This window comes from Drosophila tropicalis, unplaced genomic scaffold (genome assembly GCF_018151085.1).
Source record: "Drosophila tropicalis isolate 14030-0801.00 unplaced genomic scaffold, ASM1815108v1 contig_845, whole genome shotgun sequence".
Lineage (NCBI taxonomy): Eukaryota > Metazoa > Arthropoda > Insecta > Diptera > Drosophilidae > Drosophila > Drosophila tropicalis.
The window spans coordinates 10,331,535-10,346,883 of NW_027173338.1; the positions used below are offsets into that span (position 1 = coordinate 10,331,535).

The 15,349-nt window shown below is 39.0% G+C and overlaps 3 protein-coding genes across 4 annotated transcripts; 2 read left to right on the forward strand and 1 right to left on the reverse strand.

Moving 5' to 3' along the window:
* The first annotated feature begins 3,943 nt into the window (after window positions 1–3,943).
* On the forward strand, window positions 3,944–5,392 carry LOC137580870 (pyruvate dehydrogenase E1 component subunit alpha, mitochondrial-like). The gene has a single exon (XM_068295005.1). The coding sequence runs from the start codon at window positions 4,044–4,046 to the stop codon at window positions 5,334–5,336; it is 1,293 nt and encodes a 430-aa protein (XP_068151106.1). The 5' UTR covers window positions 3,944–4,043; the 3' UTR covers window positions 5,337–5,392.
* A 3,377-nt stretch (window positions 5,393–8,769) lies between these two features.
* On the reverse strand, window positions 8,770–9,467 carry RpS26 (ribosomal protein S26). Its single transcript, XM_068294492.1, has 2 exons — window positions 9,328–9,467; window positions 8,770–9,255 (listed from the first exon to the last, which is right to left on the reverse strand). Exon 2 carries the CDS (start codon window positions 9,242–9,244, stop codon window positions 8,900–8,902), a length of 345 nt encoding a protein of 114 aa, XP_068150593.1. The 5' UTR covers window positions 9,245–9,255; window positions 9,328–9,467; the 3' UTR covers window positions 8,770–8,899.
* A 405-nt stretch (window positions 9,468–9,872) lies between these two features.
* ncm (nucampholin) lies at window positions 9,873–14,178 on the forward strand. Of its 2 annotated transcripts, none has more exons than XM_068294328.1 (3): window positions 9,873–10,505; window positions 10,570–11,776; window positions 11,845–14,178. In XM_068294328.1, exons 1-3 carry the CDS (start codon window positions 9,966–9,968, stop codon window positions 13,641–13,643), a joined length of 3,546 nt encoding a protein of 1,181 aa, XP_068150429.1. In that variant the 5' UTR covers window positions 9,873–9,965; the 3' UTR covers window positions 13,644–14,178. The 2 variants fall into 2 exon arrangements, with proteins under 2 accessions (XP_068150429.1, XP_068150430.1); XM_068294329.1 differs by having other exon boundaries at window positions 10,573–11,776.
* Window positions 14,179–15,349: the final 1,171 nt, after the last annotated feature.

Here is a 15,349-nt window from a genome sequence, read left to right on the forward strand (position 1 = left end):
TGGGAAAAAGAAGATACAACTAAATTGAATTTCTACAAATATAAAGAATCTAACAATAAGCTCAAAAAAGTCATCAAAGCACATTTAAGTCACAATTAAGTCATCTTGCTGGTTATTAAAAAGTGTGCATAAGCGGATTATAAAATTTGTTTATCATAAATGGAGCTTTCAGTAAAACACAAAAAAAGGACACGAATTTTATATATCACGTTAACTCTTTATTTCATCAGATTGAGGAGTTTTAAGCACCGATTTCTTTAAATTGAAGAACCACGATATTTAAGATAAGTAATGTGGGAGAAGAGTTAAAAGTAAATGATTGAAAACCTAAAATATATTGATTATATATACATATGTATTTCTGAATCATAACTGTTTGAAATTGTTGTTGAATATTATCTAATTCGATTAGGATCTGTCTAAAAATTGAAGTCAAACATTGCATTTAAGATTATTTTATTTAAAATCAATATGAGACTAAAAAGTAGTTACTGCTCACATTAATTACCAAGTCCATTGACATTTCTATTGCACTCAAACCTCAATTAGTTTGACAAAGTCCTTTAATTGAGTTTTTCTTTTGTTCAATAAATAACTTTATGCCTTGTGGCCCTTTAGAATCCTTTCAAACCATGCACACAACACACACTATGCTGCTTAAGTGCGTGTGTGTGTTTGAGTGTGTATTCAATTATATGTAAAGGCTTAATTTTTATATGCAAATTTTATTTATCATTTGCTCTACTTACTTATTTTCCTTTCATTTCTCTTTTTTTATCCTTTCATTTTTTTGTTTGCCCTTTTTTTTTTTTTGATTTACATAAAACACATGGTTTTTTCCCATAGTGGTGAGAGTAGAAAGTGAAGAAGCCCAAGGCCATATGCATGATACGACCCGCAGATGTCATTGACAATAAAAATAATAACACCCCATGAACACATTTAACAGCAACAACAATCAAACATTGTGATACTCTTTATTCAGGGCTTGATAATGGTATATTGGGTCCATTCAATGCATAAGTATTTAGTACCCACCTCAAATATTGACACTCGCAATATCCTTTTGAAACCTGTCTAACAACTATATCTTATTGATTGATATGGTCAATTGAGTCAAAAAATTACTTTTCTAAATCACAAAAATTTGTTTAATATTTTTCACTCAATAATTGTTCTTGGTACAGGGTAGCTTAAAGTCGTTGCCGTTTCATTGACCTGGTCCACTGGATGTTTTTTATCAATCGCAAAAAGAAAAAACATTCGACTCAATCTCTATGCTGAACAAAAAGGATGAGGTCCTTCATGATGGTGTGACTTGATGGGAGTGGGAAGAAGTGAAGTCTATTTTGTATTGGCATATTTTTATGCCTTTTTCTTTTCAATGCAAACAATTTTTTATTACAATATTTATTTGTAGGTATTACATGTGCCCCAGCGATATGAAAAAGAAAAGAAAAATACAACAAAATTATATACATAAAATGTATTTTAATTTTCACAGTTTCCATCCTCGCAAACACCGATTCGATAAGGGGAATAGGATGGGCAGGAGAAAACATAATTGAAATAAAAGTAAGGGCCATAAAAATTGCTATTTTTATGATTTGTTTGACAATGGCCAAAAGAAAACGAGGCAAATTGTAAGTAAGTGAAGTGAAATTCAAACCTGAAACATGTTCAACATAATTTTTCAGTGCAGGCAATTTTTCATTTGCAATTTTTTCCATGGAAAATCTCTTGTTGACATAAAATAAAAAACAAGAAAACAAAAGCGCAAGGAAAGTAAAGGAAAATCGTTTATATGTTGTATATGTGTTTGTGTGTGTGTATGTATGTATGTAGGCCAGACTCATAAATACGAGCGCAAAATCAATTGACAATTTATATTGTTGGAAGCATAAAAAATGAGCAAATGGGAGGCGGTCGAAACGAAATCTATATTAAATTACGAGCCAGCTAACAAAATGGCGAAATAATAATAATAAAAACGACATACACACACACACACACACACTCGTACGGACAGAGTAAAGCTATACTATCTCGACTTACACACATACGTATTGGATATATACATATATTTCTATAGATACACTCACACAAAGCTTAGTTATGATCATGGGCAGCTAACAAAATTAAAAGAAGATTTGAAGATCTGAAAGTTTTTAAAAGCAGGAGCAGGCGGCAAATGGAGAAGAAAGTCCTGGAAGTCTGGAAACTGACTTTTTGAGGCTTTGGGCATATACATACATAGACGGGATCTATGTATCCCACTAGGTCTTTCCAGGTAAAGTAAGTGTAAGTGTAAGTACATCAATTGAGAATCTTTGAATAGAAGTTATAAATGATAACTTTACATTTCTGATCTGTTATAGGGTATAGAAGGTTTGTCATACGTCACAATGGTTGAGAACCTCGGTCTGGGTTTTTTTTTTATCCCTCATTCTGACCATTGTTGATGCTGTTGCCGTGGCCGTTTCTGTTTTGCCCAATTGCCTTAAAATTGTAGCGACTGTTAAGTGGGCGCACGTTAAAAAAACATTTAACGTTTTTATTTACGATGAAAAAAGTACGAAGCAAAACAAAATAAAATCAAAACAAAATAGCCAACAAAAAGGGCACAAATTTCAGTGTCCATGTGTGCGTGTATTTGGTGGGAAAGCGTTTTGTTCTGTCCATGGCACAGGGTACTTCAACCGCACACCAACAAAAAGAATACCAACAAAATAAAAAAAAGGAGGATATTGGCGTTGAAAGTGAATGGGCGACTCACACAAACGGAAATTAAAGTGAAAATATAGAAAAGCAAAATGGCAAAAAAAAAAATCTGTGTCTAATGGAACTTATGTGAAGTGTCAAAAGTGCAAGTTGAAAGTTTATACGAAATAATTCAAAAAATATTGAAAGGGAAAAAGTTTGGAAATATCCTTAAGCCATTTATATTAATCAGGTTAACTTGGCTTAGTTTGGTCAAGGTCACTTATTGGCCTGTAAACTGTCAGGTTATTTATCTAAGGACTTTGATATGAACCAAAGTTAATGTGTCCAGTTGAGGGTCTGGTTAGGGCAAGTCTAGACTCAATAGGAATTCTTACTGCAATGCTCTAACGAATGAAGATGTAAATGTATTATCTACCTAAATATTAAGTAGCTTCTTTGACAAGTTTCTCCCGTAACACATTACACATGGAAAATTTGTCCTTTTTTCCTTCCAAGAGTAATGCCATTTAGTGGCTGAGATTTTACATTGATCACTTTTGGTCTATAGCGAAAAAAGCCAACTTATACTCTATATGTAAAAAAATCAGCTTTAGACTAATTTTTGGTTCAAAGAGTATTCAAAGTTGTCAAAGGCAACAACTTTTGGGTGTATTCAAATTAGCTGAACAATAGAAAGCTATCCTTATCCGTTGACAGTTGTTTAACCTGGAAAGCTCACATCAAGGCCAAGAGAAGTCAGCTTAACTTAAAACTCTCGAAAATGCATTGCTTGCTCGGCAAGAGACCTGACCTTAGCACGGCCACTACAAGGCTACTCTGAAGCCTGTTTGGAGTCATTGCCATAACTCTCAAACAGTGAAATTCTTCAGCGATTCTCGAACAAGCTTTTACGCAGAATTGTTTAAGCGCCTCTTTTCGTGCTTAACTCAGTCATCCACATAGACCTTAACATCCCGTCAATTAAGTGCCAAGTCCGGAGGCAAGGCACACGGTACCCTGGAGGAGTCTCCAGGCAAGAAGCCCATGATAATGCATTGGCACTCCAATAAATTCATGGCCATTATTATATAAACGTGTGATTTTGGGCGTTTTCCGATTTTTTGAGAAACTTTGCCTTAGCTTTCTAAGGTGCTTTATGCCATCATGGGTTTCGATTGAAAATTGATTTAAGTTGTCATATTAACTTTCTAAAAGTCAATTCATTATCTTTGATAACAACATTTGTTCATTTCAACATAGTAAAAATTTCACTCGTAATCTAGAAAAGTTTTTCTTCGGTTTTAAGTACTAACAAATTGCAAAAATTCGATTGTTGAGCCATGTACAGAGCCAGAAAATTGATTAGACGCCTTTTTCATTTTACTCCAGCCCAGTTGCCACGCCCATTGGCTCCAAATGGTTCAAGTGACAATAAAAAGACCAATGAGGTGGATTACCATGGACAAATGGCAGTAGGATTGCCAGTACCCAAATTAGATGTGCCTGATGAATGTGAATCCATGTCGGAATCGACGGACGAAGTGCGCGTACTGCGCCTACAAAAGGACTTCCGTTTGCATCGCCTCGAAAGTGGTCCAGAAATGCTGGTGACACTAAGAAAACAAGATGCAAGGGTGTATTATCGGCAAATGGTTGCCATCAGACGCTTGGAAGCGGCTGCCTCACGATTGTACAAGGAGCGTCTGGTGCGTGGCTTTTGTCACCTGTATACGGGTCAAGAAGCCTGTGCTGTGGGCATAAAGGCAGCCATGAGGCCAGAGGATACACTTATTGCCGGCTATCGGGTCAATGGTTGGGCTTATCTTATGGGCGTGTCGGCTCTGGGCGTTCTAGCCGAATTGACAGGCCGTCTGAGTGGCTGCGCCAAGGGTAAAGGCGGCTCAATGCATATGTACGGTCAGGGATTCTACGGTGGCACTGGTATAGTGGGTGACCAAGTCCCTCTGGGTGCTGGCATAGCTCTAGCCAAGAAATATTCCAACAACGGCGGCGTCTGTTTCGCCTTGTACGGCGATGGAGCAGCGAATCAAGGCCAGATCTTTGAATGCTTCAACATGGCTTGCCTCTGGAAATTGCCCATTGTCTTTGTCTGTGAGAATAACAACTATGGCATGGGGACAAGGGCAGAGCGAGCTGCCTGTAATGTTAAATATTATACCCGAGGCGATGTCCTACCGGGCATTTGGGCAAATGGTCAAGACATACTGGCTGTGCGTAGTGCTACAGAATTTGCCATTGACCATGCCCAGACAAGGGGACCTCTGCTCTTGGAGTTGAGCACTCATCGGTATTACGGTCATTCCATGTCTGATCCGGGCACTGGCTATCGTCCACGCGAAGAGATTCAAAATGTCCGCATTAAATATGATCCCATCAACAGTTTTCGTCTGCTTTGCCAGGGCAATGTGATCCTCTCGCAAAACGAACTGAAACAAATCGACGACGAAGTGCGCCATGAGGTAAATGAAGCCATCAGCAGGGCCAAACAGGATGAGGAATTACCTCTAAACCATCTCTGGAGCGATGTCTATGCTGGTCATGTCGAGGGCAATATGCGAGACGTTCATGGCTACAATTTGAAACATATCAGAACCAAGGCAAGCAATGCCTAAAAACCTTTATCACAAAATTTTTAAAATTAAATTATTTAAATTTTACACAGATCAATTACAAATCGTAATACAATTTTGTCCATGGATCAAAGCAGAACTTTGTAGGATTTTTTGTAAAACTGTAAAAGTTTCAGCGAGGACCGGCCACTTATTCTAGGACAATCAATCTTTTCGAAACTAAACTGTTTCAAAGTTAAACTTGGATTTTCTTGTTTTCTTTCACCAGATTCTATAGACTTCTTGAAACAAATGCCAAGTGATTGACTATTCCAGCTTGATACTTTGGAATTGTTTCGAGGAGTTCTCCAAAAGCAGATCAAGGCCAGAATGAACATCTCCTTTATTGACTTGAAAAGTCAGACTTGAAGTTTGATTTTTCTTAGTTTAAATCTTATTAACTTGGGTCATTAAATATGAGATCGTGAAATGAAATAGGCATTAAGAAGAATTTTCAGTCCGTATAGGTAAAACCTATAAAACAAATCTTGTTAATTTATATTGCAAGAAACTGAAGAGTCGTAAAATTAATACCCACTATATCTTGTCTTAATTTACCAAAGGCTTCGAGTTCATCCACCAAAGAAGTTCTGAGTACTGCAAACTATTTCATCTCGTCCTGCAGTTTCTCAATGCTGGGAAAGTTGGTCTCTCTAACACGCTTTTTGTGTTTCCTCATCCTCAACTTGTCCAAATGGCATAAGTCATAACTTTCATAAACATTTTGTGTGCTCTCCTTGGAATTTATGCTAAATGATCAACGGCAGCTGCTTACGTCTTCGTTTTATTTGCAAAGCAAAACGAAAACAATAATTTAGCACGGCGAACTGCTGCACAAGCAGAAAAAAATGTATCACAACTGAAAGAAGCGGCTCAAGGAGCACAAAATAAAAAACGAAAACGAAAGAGGGAAGCAAAAAAGGGTAAACAGGAAACGGAAGTACACACACGTACACACACACACACATACGTATGCAGTATGCGACGAGCCATTGAGGCCAGTCTCCGCAGGAGTGGGAGGAAGGACTCCATCGCCCACCGTACACTCCTTAAACTCTCGAACTCATTTGCCTTTGCGCTCACGTCTGTGTAATTTATGCCAAAAACCCCAGTGGAAAGATACTAAAAAGAGAAGGCATTACTTTTGATACCCTTTCGAATAACTATTACTATAGAATAGACCGATCTCGCTAATAACCAACATAAGACAAGGCAATAACTTTTATAATTAATGTTGATTTTCCTACAACTATAAGGATATGAAGTTGTAAGGTGATCAAAGCTCTCTCCTTATAAATTTCTACATTCATATTTACAAATTTCTAGTCCTTGTGAATATACATATCCTTATTGGGGCAAGGGTATACACACTGTATGAATTTTTTCTTCGTTCGTCAGCGTCTCATAAGCCTTGGAAAAATGTTTTTCCTTATATTGTATGTCTCTGTGTGTGTGTGTAAGTAGGTACATATGTATTGTATAATATAAATATTTGTATTCTTTTGACATTTATTGTTTTCTTTTTTAATGTTTCGAAATTATGCAGATTTTGTTTCTTTTAAATATCTAATTTTGGTACATTTATTTTTTGCTAAGGTTGCTAAAACTTAGCATACAAAAATGCTATCTACAGTAAACTCTCTATAAAACATCTCTTGAAGTGACACCAAAACAATAAATTTTGCCTACCGAACATTCCATTCTTCAGTTCGACTTTTGTCTATTTCAAAAGCCTACATTTTCGAAAACTGTATACAAAATTAATGAATTCCAAACAAAGCTTCAAATATTTGAAATCCTTTTAAAACCAATTCTCAGCCTAAAGTATCAAGTTTTGTAATCTATTGATCATATTAGAGAATCTAGTCTATATTAATTGAACTCTATGATCAATCAAAAACAAATCTCAATTACATCCCCAATACTCTATTTATCTATAATATAGAGAACTTATCAGTCGTTTCTAAATTAGTTAACTTGAACGTAATCTGACGTTTTTTTACCATCGGACCGTCCAAAAATTTTCTGACGTAAAGGAAATTTGTGCCTTAATCTATTTAAGCCATGCAATTTAAGATTTCAAAAACTACTTCCTCTAGGAAAACCCCTCTACAGGGGCAGATATGGTAAATACATAGATATTATATTTAGTGTGAATAACCAAGTTTTATTAGACCTATTTATGTGATCTATGAATGTTTTTTAAATGCATTTCCTATTAAAATTCTAAAATCTAAATTCGCAACCTTTAGGTGATTTGTGTTGTTTTCAAACAAGAAAATTAACGTTATGTAATTTTTAAGGCATATTTTTCTTCTATTCAGATTTTTCTTTAAAAAGTCGTTCTCCTGCATTACTTATTCTTTGGAATCTGCATATGTGAAACATAAAACACTTTGATTTAATACAACATTAAATTAATGTGCATTCTAAATTATCTAAGGGGATTTTGTTCTACAAATATGAGCTCAGGTCTTAATGATGAGCAATGCCAAAACCTAAAATTGCATAGCTACCTTTTTAATTTATAATGCAAAGAAATAACAATTGTGAGCTCAAACTGAGCGGAGAGAGACTCAGTTGGAAAACATTAAATAATTTAAAGTTAAAACCTTAAGTTTTAACATGTGGGAAAAAGAGAGAGAGAGTTCAACAATTTGCAATTTGGCAATTCAAAAAAAATGAATGGTAAATGGTAACAAGGATTTATCTAGCGTGGTGAATCTCAGTAAAGATTTTAGTCCTAGTACATCGGTGATTCTGTATCGAATTGCTAATACAATATAAATAACTCAATAGAATATAAATCGATCATTCTAAGCAGATAAAGTGTGATATAGCGTTTCATTGATCTGATCTGGGATAAGTGTGCTTGATATTAGCACCTAAGCGATTTAGTTTTTCCTGTGGGTTCATCAAGGATCTGATCCAATTCAAAAATGCATAATCTTGACATATGCAGGCCCAATTCGATTCCTTCTTTCAACAAGTTTCGGTTTTATACATTTACATGTAAACAGCCATGTCTATGCTAGTAGATGTTTTGTCTCTGTAGATGTTTTGATACATCTTTCTATGTAACCATAGTAGAGATCAACTAGTATTCCATTAGAAACAACATAATGTGGAATTCCAACGTGGATTGCACACTGAGTCGGATATGCTTCCCTCCACATCATCATGTCTGGGGGGAGGCATCTGGGTTAAGCCGCACAGTTTTAAGTTCTTTGCCCAGGTGGTGTTTGGAGGCCGGAAATGAGATATCACACACGACTTAATACATTAAGCAGGCGGAGAAGCATCGGAAGCAAAGCCTGTTCGAGGCAGAGTACGGGGAAATGTGCATCAAACTGGAATCAATCGGGCTGACTGTTCTTACAGCCGCCCAAAATTAAAAATACCTTTTTCCCTCCCACAGAATCAGATTGTTAACTAGTTGATTGTTTAAAAAAACACCCGAATGCTTATATATTTCTGATTCTTGCCGGTTGCACACACCATAATCGTCATGTGGATTTTGTTTGTCGGTTGATAAGTTAATTTATAAGCAATTCGACAATTGAAATTTACTTTCTATTCTGGTTGTTGCGAGCCATGTCCTTGGGGAAGGAGCGCAATGGAGGTGTACGAATGCGACGGGCCTCACGGGAACGGTTACGCACCACCTTGGAATGGATGGCGCAGGAGACGCAGTAGTGCAATTTGGCGTAGAGCTTGGGCAGGACATATGAGTCCCAGATGCTGGCCTCGGAGATGTCACGCACAGCGGCCGCCTCAACAATGTTGCGGATAACAAACTTCTTGATAGCCTTATCCTTGGGCACACAGCGGGCACAGTTGGTGCAACGGACGGGCTTCACATGGCCGCGATTGTGCTTGTTGCGTCCACCATTACGGCGCTTCTTCGTCATCGTGCTTTCAACTGCAGATGGTTTGAAGTAGATGCATTAGCATTTTTATTATATTTTAAACACCGGATGGCACTTATAATTACCTTATTTCTTATTTTTTAAAATCCACCAAACGAAATCCGCGTGTTCACGCCAGGCGACACTTATGCGAAAAGGGAGTTGCCAGCTCAAAATTTTCGGTACGTGTAGAGTTGCCAGTGTAAGAATACATGCGTTATTTTCTAACACTGGTACGGTTGCTTTCATGCTATCGATAAGTTGTGTTCACTGTTAACAACTGTTGCAGAGCTGTTGACAAATTAAACATTTTCAAAAACGTTTATAAAATAATGCATTACTTCTGAAAATGCACAATTTTATAAAATAATTTTTGAAATCAAGTCAACTTGTTAATTTATAGCGTCCGTTTCAATTTATGTTTGCCAACTTAATATGTGCAATTTTTCTATTAAACAAATTGTTCCATTTTTAAACACCAGGTTATAAGCATTGACAGGGATTTTCTATTATTTCTTGCTCGATAAAAAAATACATTAAACTGAAAATAATATAAATATTGGTTGGAGTCTTTGCTACCTTCATGCGATTCTTGCCGGACGCGTTTACACTTTTTGCTGGGTTGCCAGATATTTAAACCGCGACTTTGCTATGGGCAGTACTGCCAACGTTTAGCTGTACGAGATTTTCACTATCGTTTTTAAATTGCATTTTCTAATGTAAAATGGTGAAAAGTGGCGCAGAAAGTGACTCTAATAGCAGTTCCGATGGCAGCAGTAGCGGCAGCAGCAACAGTTCCTCCTCCAGCTCAAGTAGTGGCAGCGGTAGCCCCAGCCCAAGTGATGCTGGCAGTAGCCGAAGTCGGCATAGTGCGAAAGCAAAAGATGACGGTGACGGGGACAACCCACGGGGCAAACAAGAGGTAAAGAAGCCAACAACTGAATCGGTGGACGATGCTGTGATGGAGAAGCCAGTCGCAGAGGTGGAGGAGCTAAAGAAAACTGAAACCAAACAGGATGATAAGAAGGAGGGCGAAGATGAGCAGCAAGAGAATAGAGGGGAAAATGAGGACGCAGCAGAGGCTCCAGCAATTGCAGCCACGTCTAAAGCTGATGTGGTAGAAGAAAAAGCAACAACAGAAAAAAAAACACCTGATGCTCCAATAACCGCAGAGCATGAGGAGACAGTGAACACCAATGGCAATCCAGATGTAAAAGACACCACCGATTCTCCTAATCACATAGAAGAAGGCGAAATAACTGATGTAAGTTTTTGAAAGCCACAAGATAATATTATTTATATATTTATTTTTTAAATTTTTTTGTCAGAAGGACGACGATGACTTACCGCTGCCTGAGAAGGATAAACCGCCGCCGGTTTTCCTTTTGAGTGCTATTCGCAAGCCTAGTCCTCAAGAGGACAGACGCAAACGGCGCCGGAGTTCAAGCCGTAGCCCCAGTCGGCGAAGACGACGAACCAGAAGCCGAACACGTAGCCGTAGTAAGAGTCCCATACGCCGTCGCTCTAGCTCCTTGGAACGGCGTCGTGTGGAGCGACTGAAACGTCACGAGGAGCGGGAAAAACGCGATGAAGAGCGTGCCAGAGAGCGTGAAAAGCGTCATCGGCGGCGGGGCGAACGTTCACGCTCCCGTTCGGCACGGTCCAAATCATCTGATCCCGCGCAACCAACACCAGATAATACCACAGTGACCGATCCCAAGGCCAAGATTACCGATCGTCAGCGTCGTACTGTGGATCTGCTGACTTCGCGCACTGGCGGCGCCTATATACCGCCGGCTAAGCTGCGTCTCATGCAGGCCGAGATCACGGACAAGGCATCGGCTGCCTATCAGCGTATTGCCTGGGAGGCCCTTAAGAAATCCATTCATGGTTTCATCAACAAGGTGAATGTGACCAATATAGCCATTATTACAAGGGAATTGCTGCATGAGAACATTGTTCGTGGCCGGGGACTCTTGAGCCGTAGCATTATTCAGGCTCAGGCAGCCTCGCCCACATTTACCCATGTCTATGCCGCTCTGGTGGCAATTATAAATTCCAAATTTCCAAATATTGGTGAACTGTTGCTCAAACGTCTGGTCATTCAGTTCCGACGAGCTTTTCGGCGCAATGACAAATTGGTTTGTATGTCGGCCACTCGATTTATTGCTCACTTGGTCAACCAGAGAGTGGCCCATGAGATTTTGGCTCTAGAGATCCTTACTCTACTGGTGGAAACACCCACCGATGATTCGGTGGAAGTGGCCATTGCATTCCTTAAGGAATGCGGCATGAAGCTGACCGAAGTTTCATCGAAAGGCATAGGAGCCATTTTTGAAATGTTGAGGAATATCCTGCATGAGGGAAAACTGGATAAACGAGTTCAATACATGATTGAAGTTCTCTTCCAAGTGCGCAAGGATGGTTTCAAGGATCATCAGGCCATTGTGGATGATCTAGAGCTGGTCGAAGAGGATGATCAATTTACGCATCTGATGATGTTGGACGAAGCCACCGAAACCGAGGACATACTGAGTGAGTGAGAAAAAAAAATATCTACTTACTAAGCAGTTGTAATCCTTGATCCTCTTTTTTTTTTGCAGATGTCTTTAAATTTGACGAAAATTTCGCAGAAAATGAAGAGAAGTACAAGGGACTGAGCCGAGAGATATTGGGTAGCGATGACACCGGTTCCGATGGCAGCAATTCGGGCTCCGATTCTGGCTCTGATTCCGATTCCAATTCTAATGGTGACTCAGGTTCGGCGGCAGAGGGGGCAGAAGCTGGGGAAAGCAAACCGGATGCTGGGGATATTATTGACAATACCGAAACGAATCTAATTGCCCTGCGGCGTACCATCTATTTGACCATCAATTCGAGTTTGGACTACGAGGAGTGCGCCCACAAATTAATGAAAATGCAATTGAAGCCCGGCCAAGAGGTTGAGCTGTGTCACATGTTTCTCGATTGCTGTGCCGAACAGCGAACCTATGAGAAATTCTATGGCCTTTTGGCTCAAAGGTTCTGCAACATCAACAAGATATATGTACCGCCGTTTGAGGAGATCTTCAAGGACACGTATCAGACGACACATCGCCTCGACACGAATCGTTTGAGAAATGTGAGCAAATTTTTTGCCCATTTACTCTTCACCGATGCCATTAGTTGGGATGTGCTGGAGTGCATCCAATTAAATGAAGATGACACAACATCATCGAGCAGAATCTTTATTAAGATTCTGTTCCAAGAGTTGGCCGAGTATATGGGTCTGGGCAAGCTCAATAACAAGCTAAAAGAGGAAGTCTTAATAGAGAGTTTGGCTGGTCTATTTCCCAAGGATAATCCCAGAAATACACGATTCTCGATTAATTTCTTTACTTCAATTGGTTTGGGCGGACTTACTGATGATTTGAGGCGTTTCTTGAAGAATGCCCCAAAGCAGGTTCCGGCCATTAATGCGGAAATTCTATCAGCCACTGCTGCAGCTAATGATGAAGGTGGCAAGAATCCCTTTAAAGATAAAAGTGCAAAGAAATCTTCAATTTCATCCTCATCCAATAGCTCATCGAGCAGTGGTTCGAGTGACGAAGAGCAGCAAAAGTCTAGCACAAGCGATGAGGATAGCGATAGTGAGTCATCCAGTTCGGAGTCCTCTAGTGAACCTAAACGCAAGCGCAAGCGCCAGGACACGAAGCACAAAAAGAAGACGAAAAAGCAAAAGCTACGAGAATCAAAGAAGAAATCCAAAAAAGAAAAGAAACGCGCTGAAAAAGAAAAGAAAAAGGCATCAAAAAAGAAGTCGAAACGAAAGCGCAAACGTGATCAATCGAGCAGCAGTTCCAGTTCCGAATCTTCGGCCTCCTCCTCCGAATCGTCCTCCGCCTCATCATCTAGTAGTGAAAATGGCGAACCCAAGGCCAAGATCACACGGAAGGAGCAAACTAATCAGAACACTAACAACAAATACAAGGGCAGAGACAGTGATGAATTCAATTTGGAAGGACCTGTGGCACCATCGCCGCAATCCAATGGCCATGCGATTCACAGAGATCGCAGAGAACGTCGACGATCAGAAGAACACAGAGACGATCGAAGGCATCGTGACAACGATCGTGATCGGGGAAACGATAAAGAAAAGGAACGGGATAGGGAGAGGGAACGTGATCGAGAATTTGACAAGGAAAGAGAACGTGATCGAATATCTGCTAGGGATCGGAATAGGGGGACTGAGAAACAGAGAGAAAGAGATCGTGACAAACGAGCTGATAGAGAACCTGAAAGACATCGTGATCGGGATCGTGATCGCCACCGAGAACGGGATCGTGATAATTCCAGAAGGGAACGCGACCGCAGTCCACACAGGAGATATCGCCGATGTAGCGTTTCCAAGGGTCGGTCTTAAGACTCTTGATTCTACCATTTTTCTCCTACATTGTATGTTAATTATGTATGTACAAAGAACCGATCTGAAAAACAATTATAAATGTACAAACTATCAAGGCAAACAAAAAACAAAATAATAATTGCAATAAGGGGGTTAGCTGGGCCTTAAAAAGTCTCAATCAAATGATATTCTTTTCGCATGTTGTGTATTTAGCAGAAGCCCATAACGTCCAAATTTGTCTAAAACTTGATTTGATAATTGAAAGTTTCATAATCTAACACAAATTCCTCTTTAAACTATTCAATCTTGTACTTGCTATAAATTAATTGCAACTTTTTTTTGCACTGCTTCATAGTTTTTTGTTAAATTTCGCTTAATTTTTGTGTAATTTTTTCAAGCCTTTCTTTCGAGAACGAGCTATATAAACGGTAAAATTTTTGAATAAGAGTTCAAAAGAATTATTCTGATCTGACCAGATCCGTGAGATAATTTTTGAGAAAAATAAAAATTGAATATTTAGAAACCGAAAATGTTTAAGGAAATTCCACACAAATACATATGTATTTATTTATTTATTTAATAAAATATCTGATTTGATACCTACATTATAAAAATAGTAAGAGTAATCTCAGTTTAACCCTGCTTAAAAGATACAGGGTGTTCCGAAGCAAGTTCAGTGACTTCTTCATTAATATTTTGGTTCTCTAAACCAATAGACAGCTCATTTATATCTTGCTCCTCCTCAGTATCTTCATCATCTTCCTTAATTTCAATGTAATGTTGGATGACATTTATTGAAGGTCTTTTAACAACCTTTTGTCCATCCCGATACCAAGTAAGATTTATGTTTGGCCAACTGCGACAAGTTATGTGAGGATACGTGTGATCATTGTGAGGATGAACTCGATTAGATTCCGAAACGATTGCTCTACCTAAATTTCCGATCCGTGCACTGGGGAATACAACCACATTTAATTCCACAGCACCAGCTTCTCGATGTGGACAGTGCGTTGAACGAAAATATTCTTTCTTTTTATCAAGAGCATTATTTGGATTCCATGAGAGCAAATTGTGCTTCACGTTTAGGCCCTCTGATGTTGGAGTAAGTATCTCGAAGAAAGCTGGCATCCCACGGTTTACATCTCGTTCATACTGAGAACTGGCCGTTATGCTTAGGTCATATGGATGTTTATTTTGTCCAGTTGAATCATCCAAACATGGAAAAACCAACCAGTCATTTGTGTATTCATCGTAATTGATTCTTTTTTGAAGCTCAAAAGTGCATCCGAGTTTATAGGCAATGGATGCCACATACCACCAAGGGACATTCCAGCTGTAGTGACAATCGAACCATCTGCTGTCAACATCTTTCTTTTTGGACGCATAATTCATAATCCAACCACAAGTTTTAAGGAATCGTTGACTACACTTATAAGGAAACGATTCGAGGACAAAGCCTCGGGTTAAAGAGGACCAAAGGGAATGAAAATGTATTTTTCCCAGTCCATTGTGTTCAAACATCGTACATCCCAGTTCGACAAAAGCCCAATTGGTCAAACCCAGCATTAGGGATCCATAGCGCAGTGTTGTACGTATTGGATGGGTTTCAAAGAGCATCTGATAATTGGCAAGAGGCTCATTTTCGATTAACCCACATGCTCTTAGAATTCTTTGATTTGATGGGCTAGTAGAAGCAGTGTATCGAAAGCAATTGGTTTTTATTT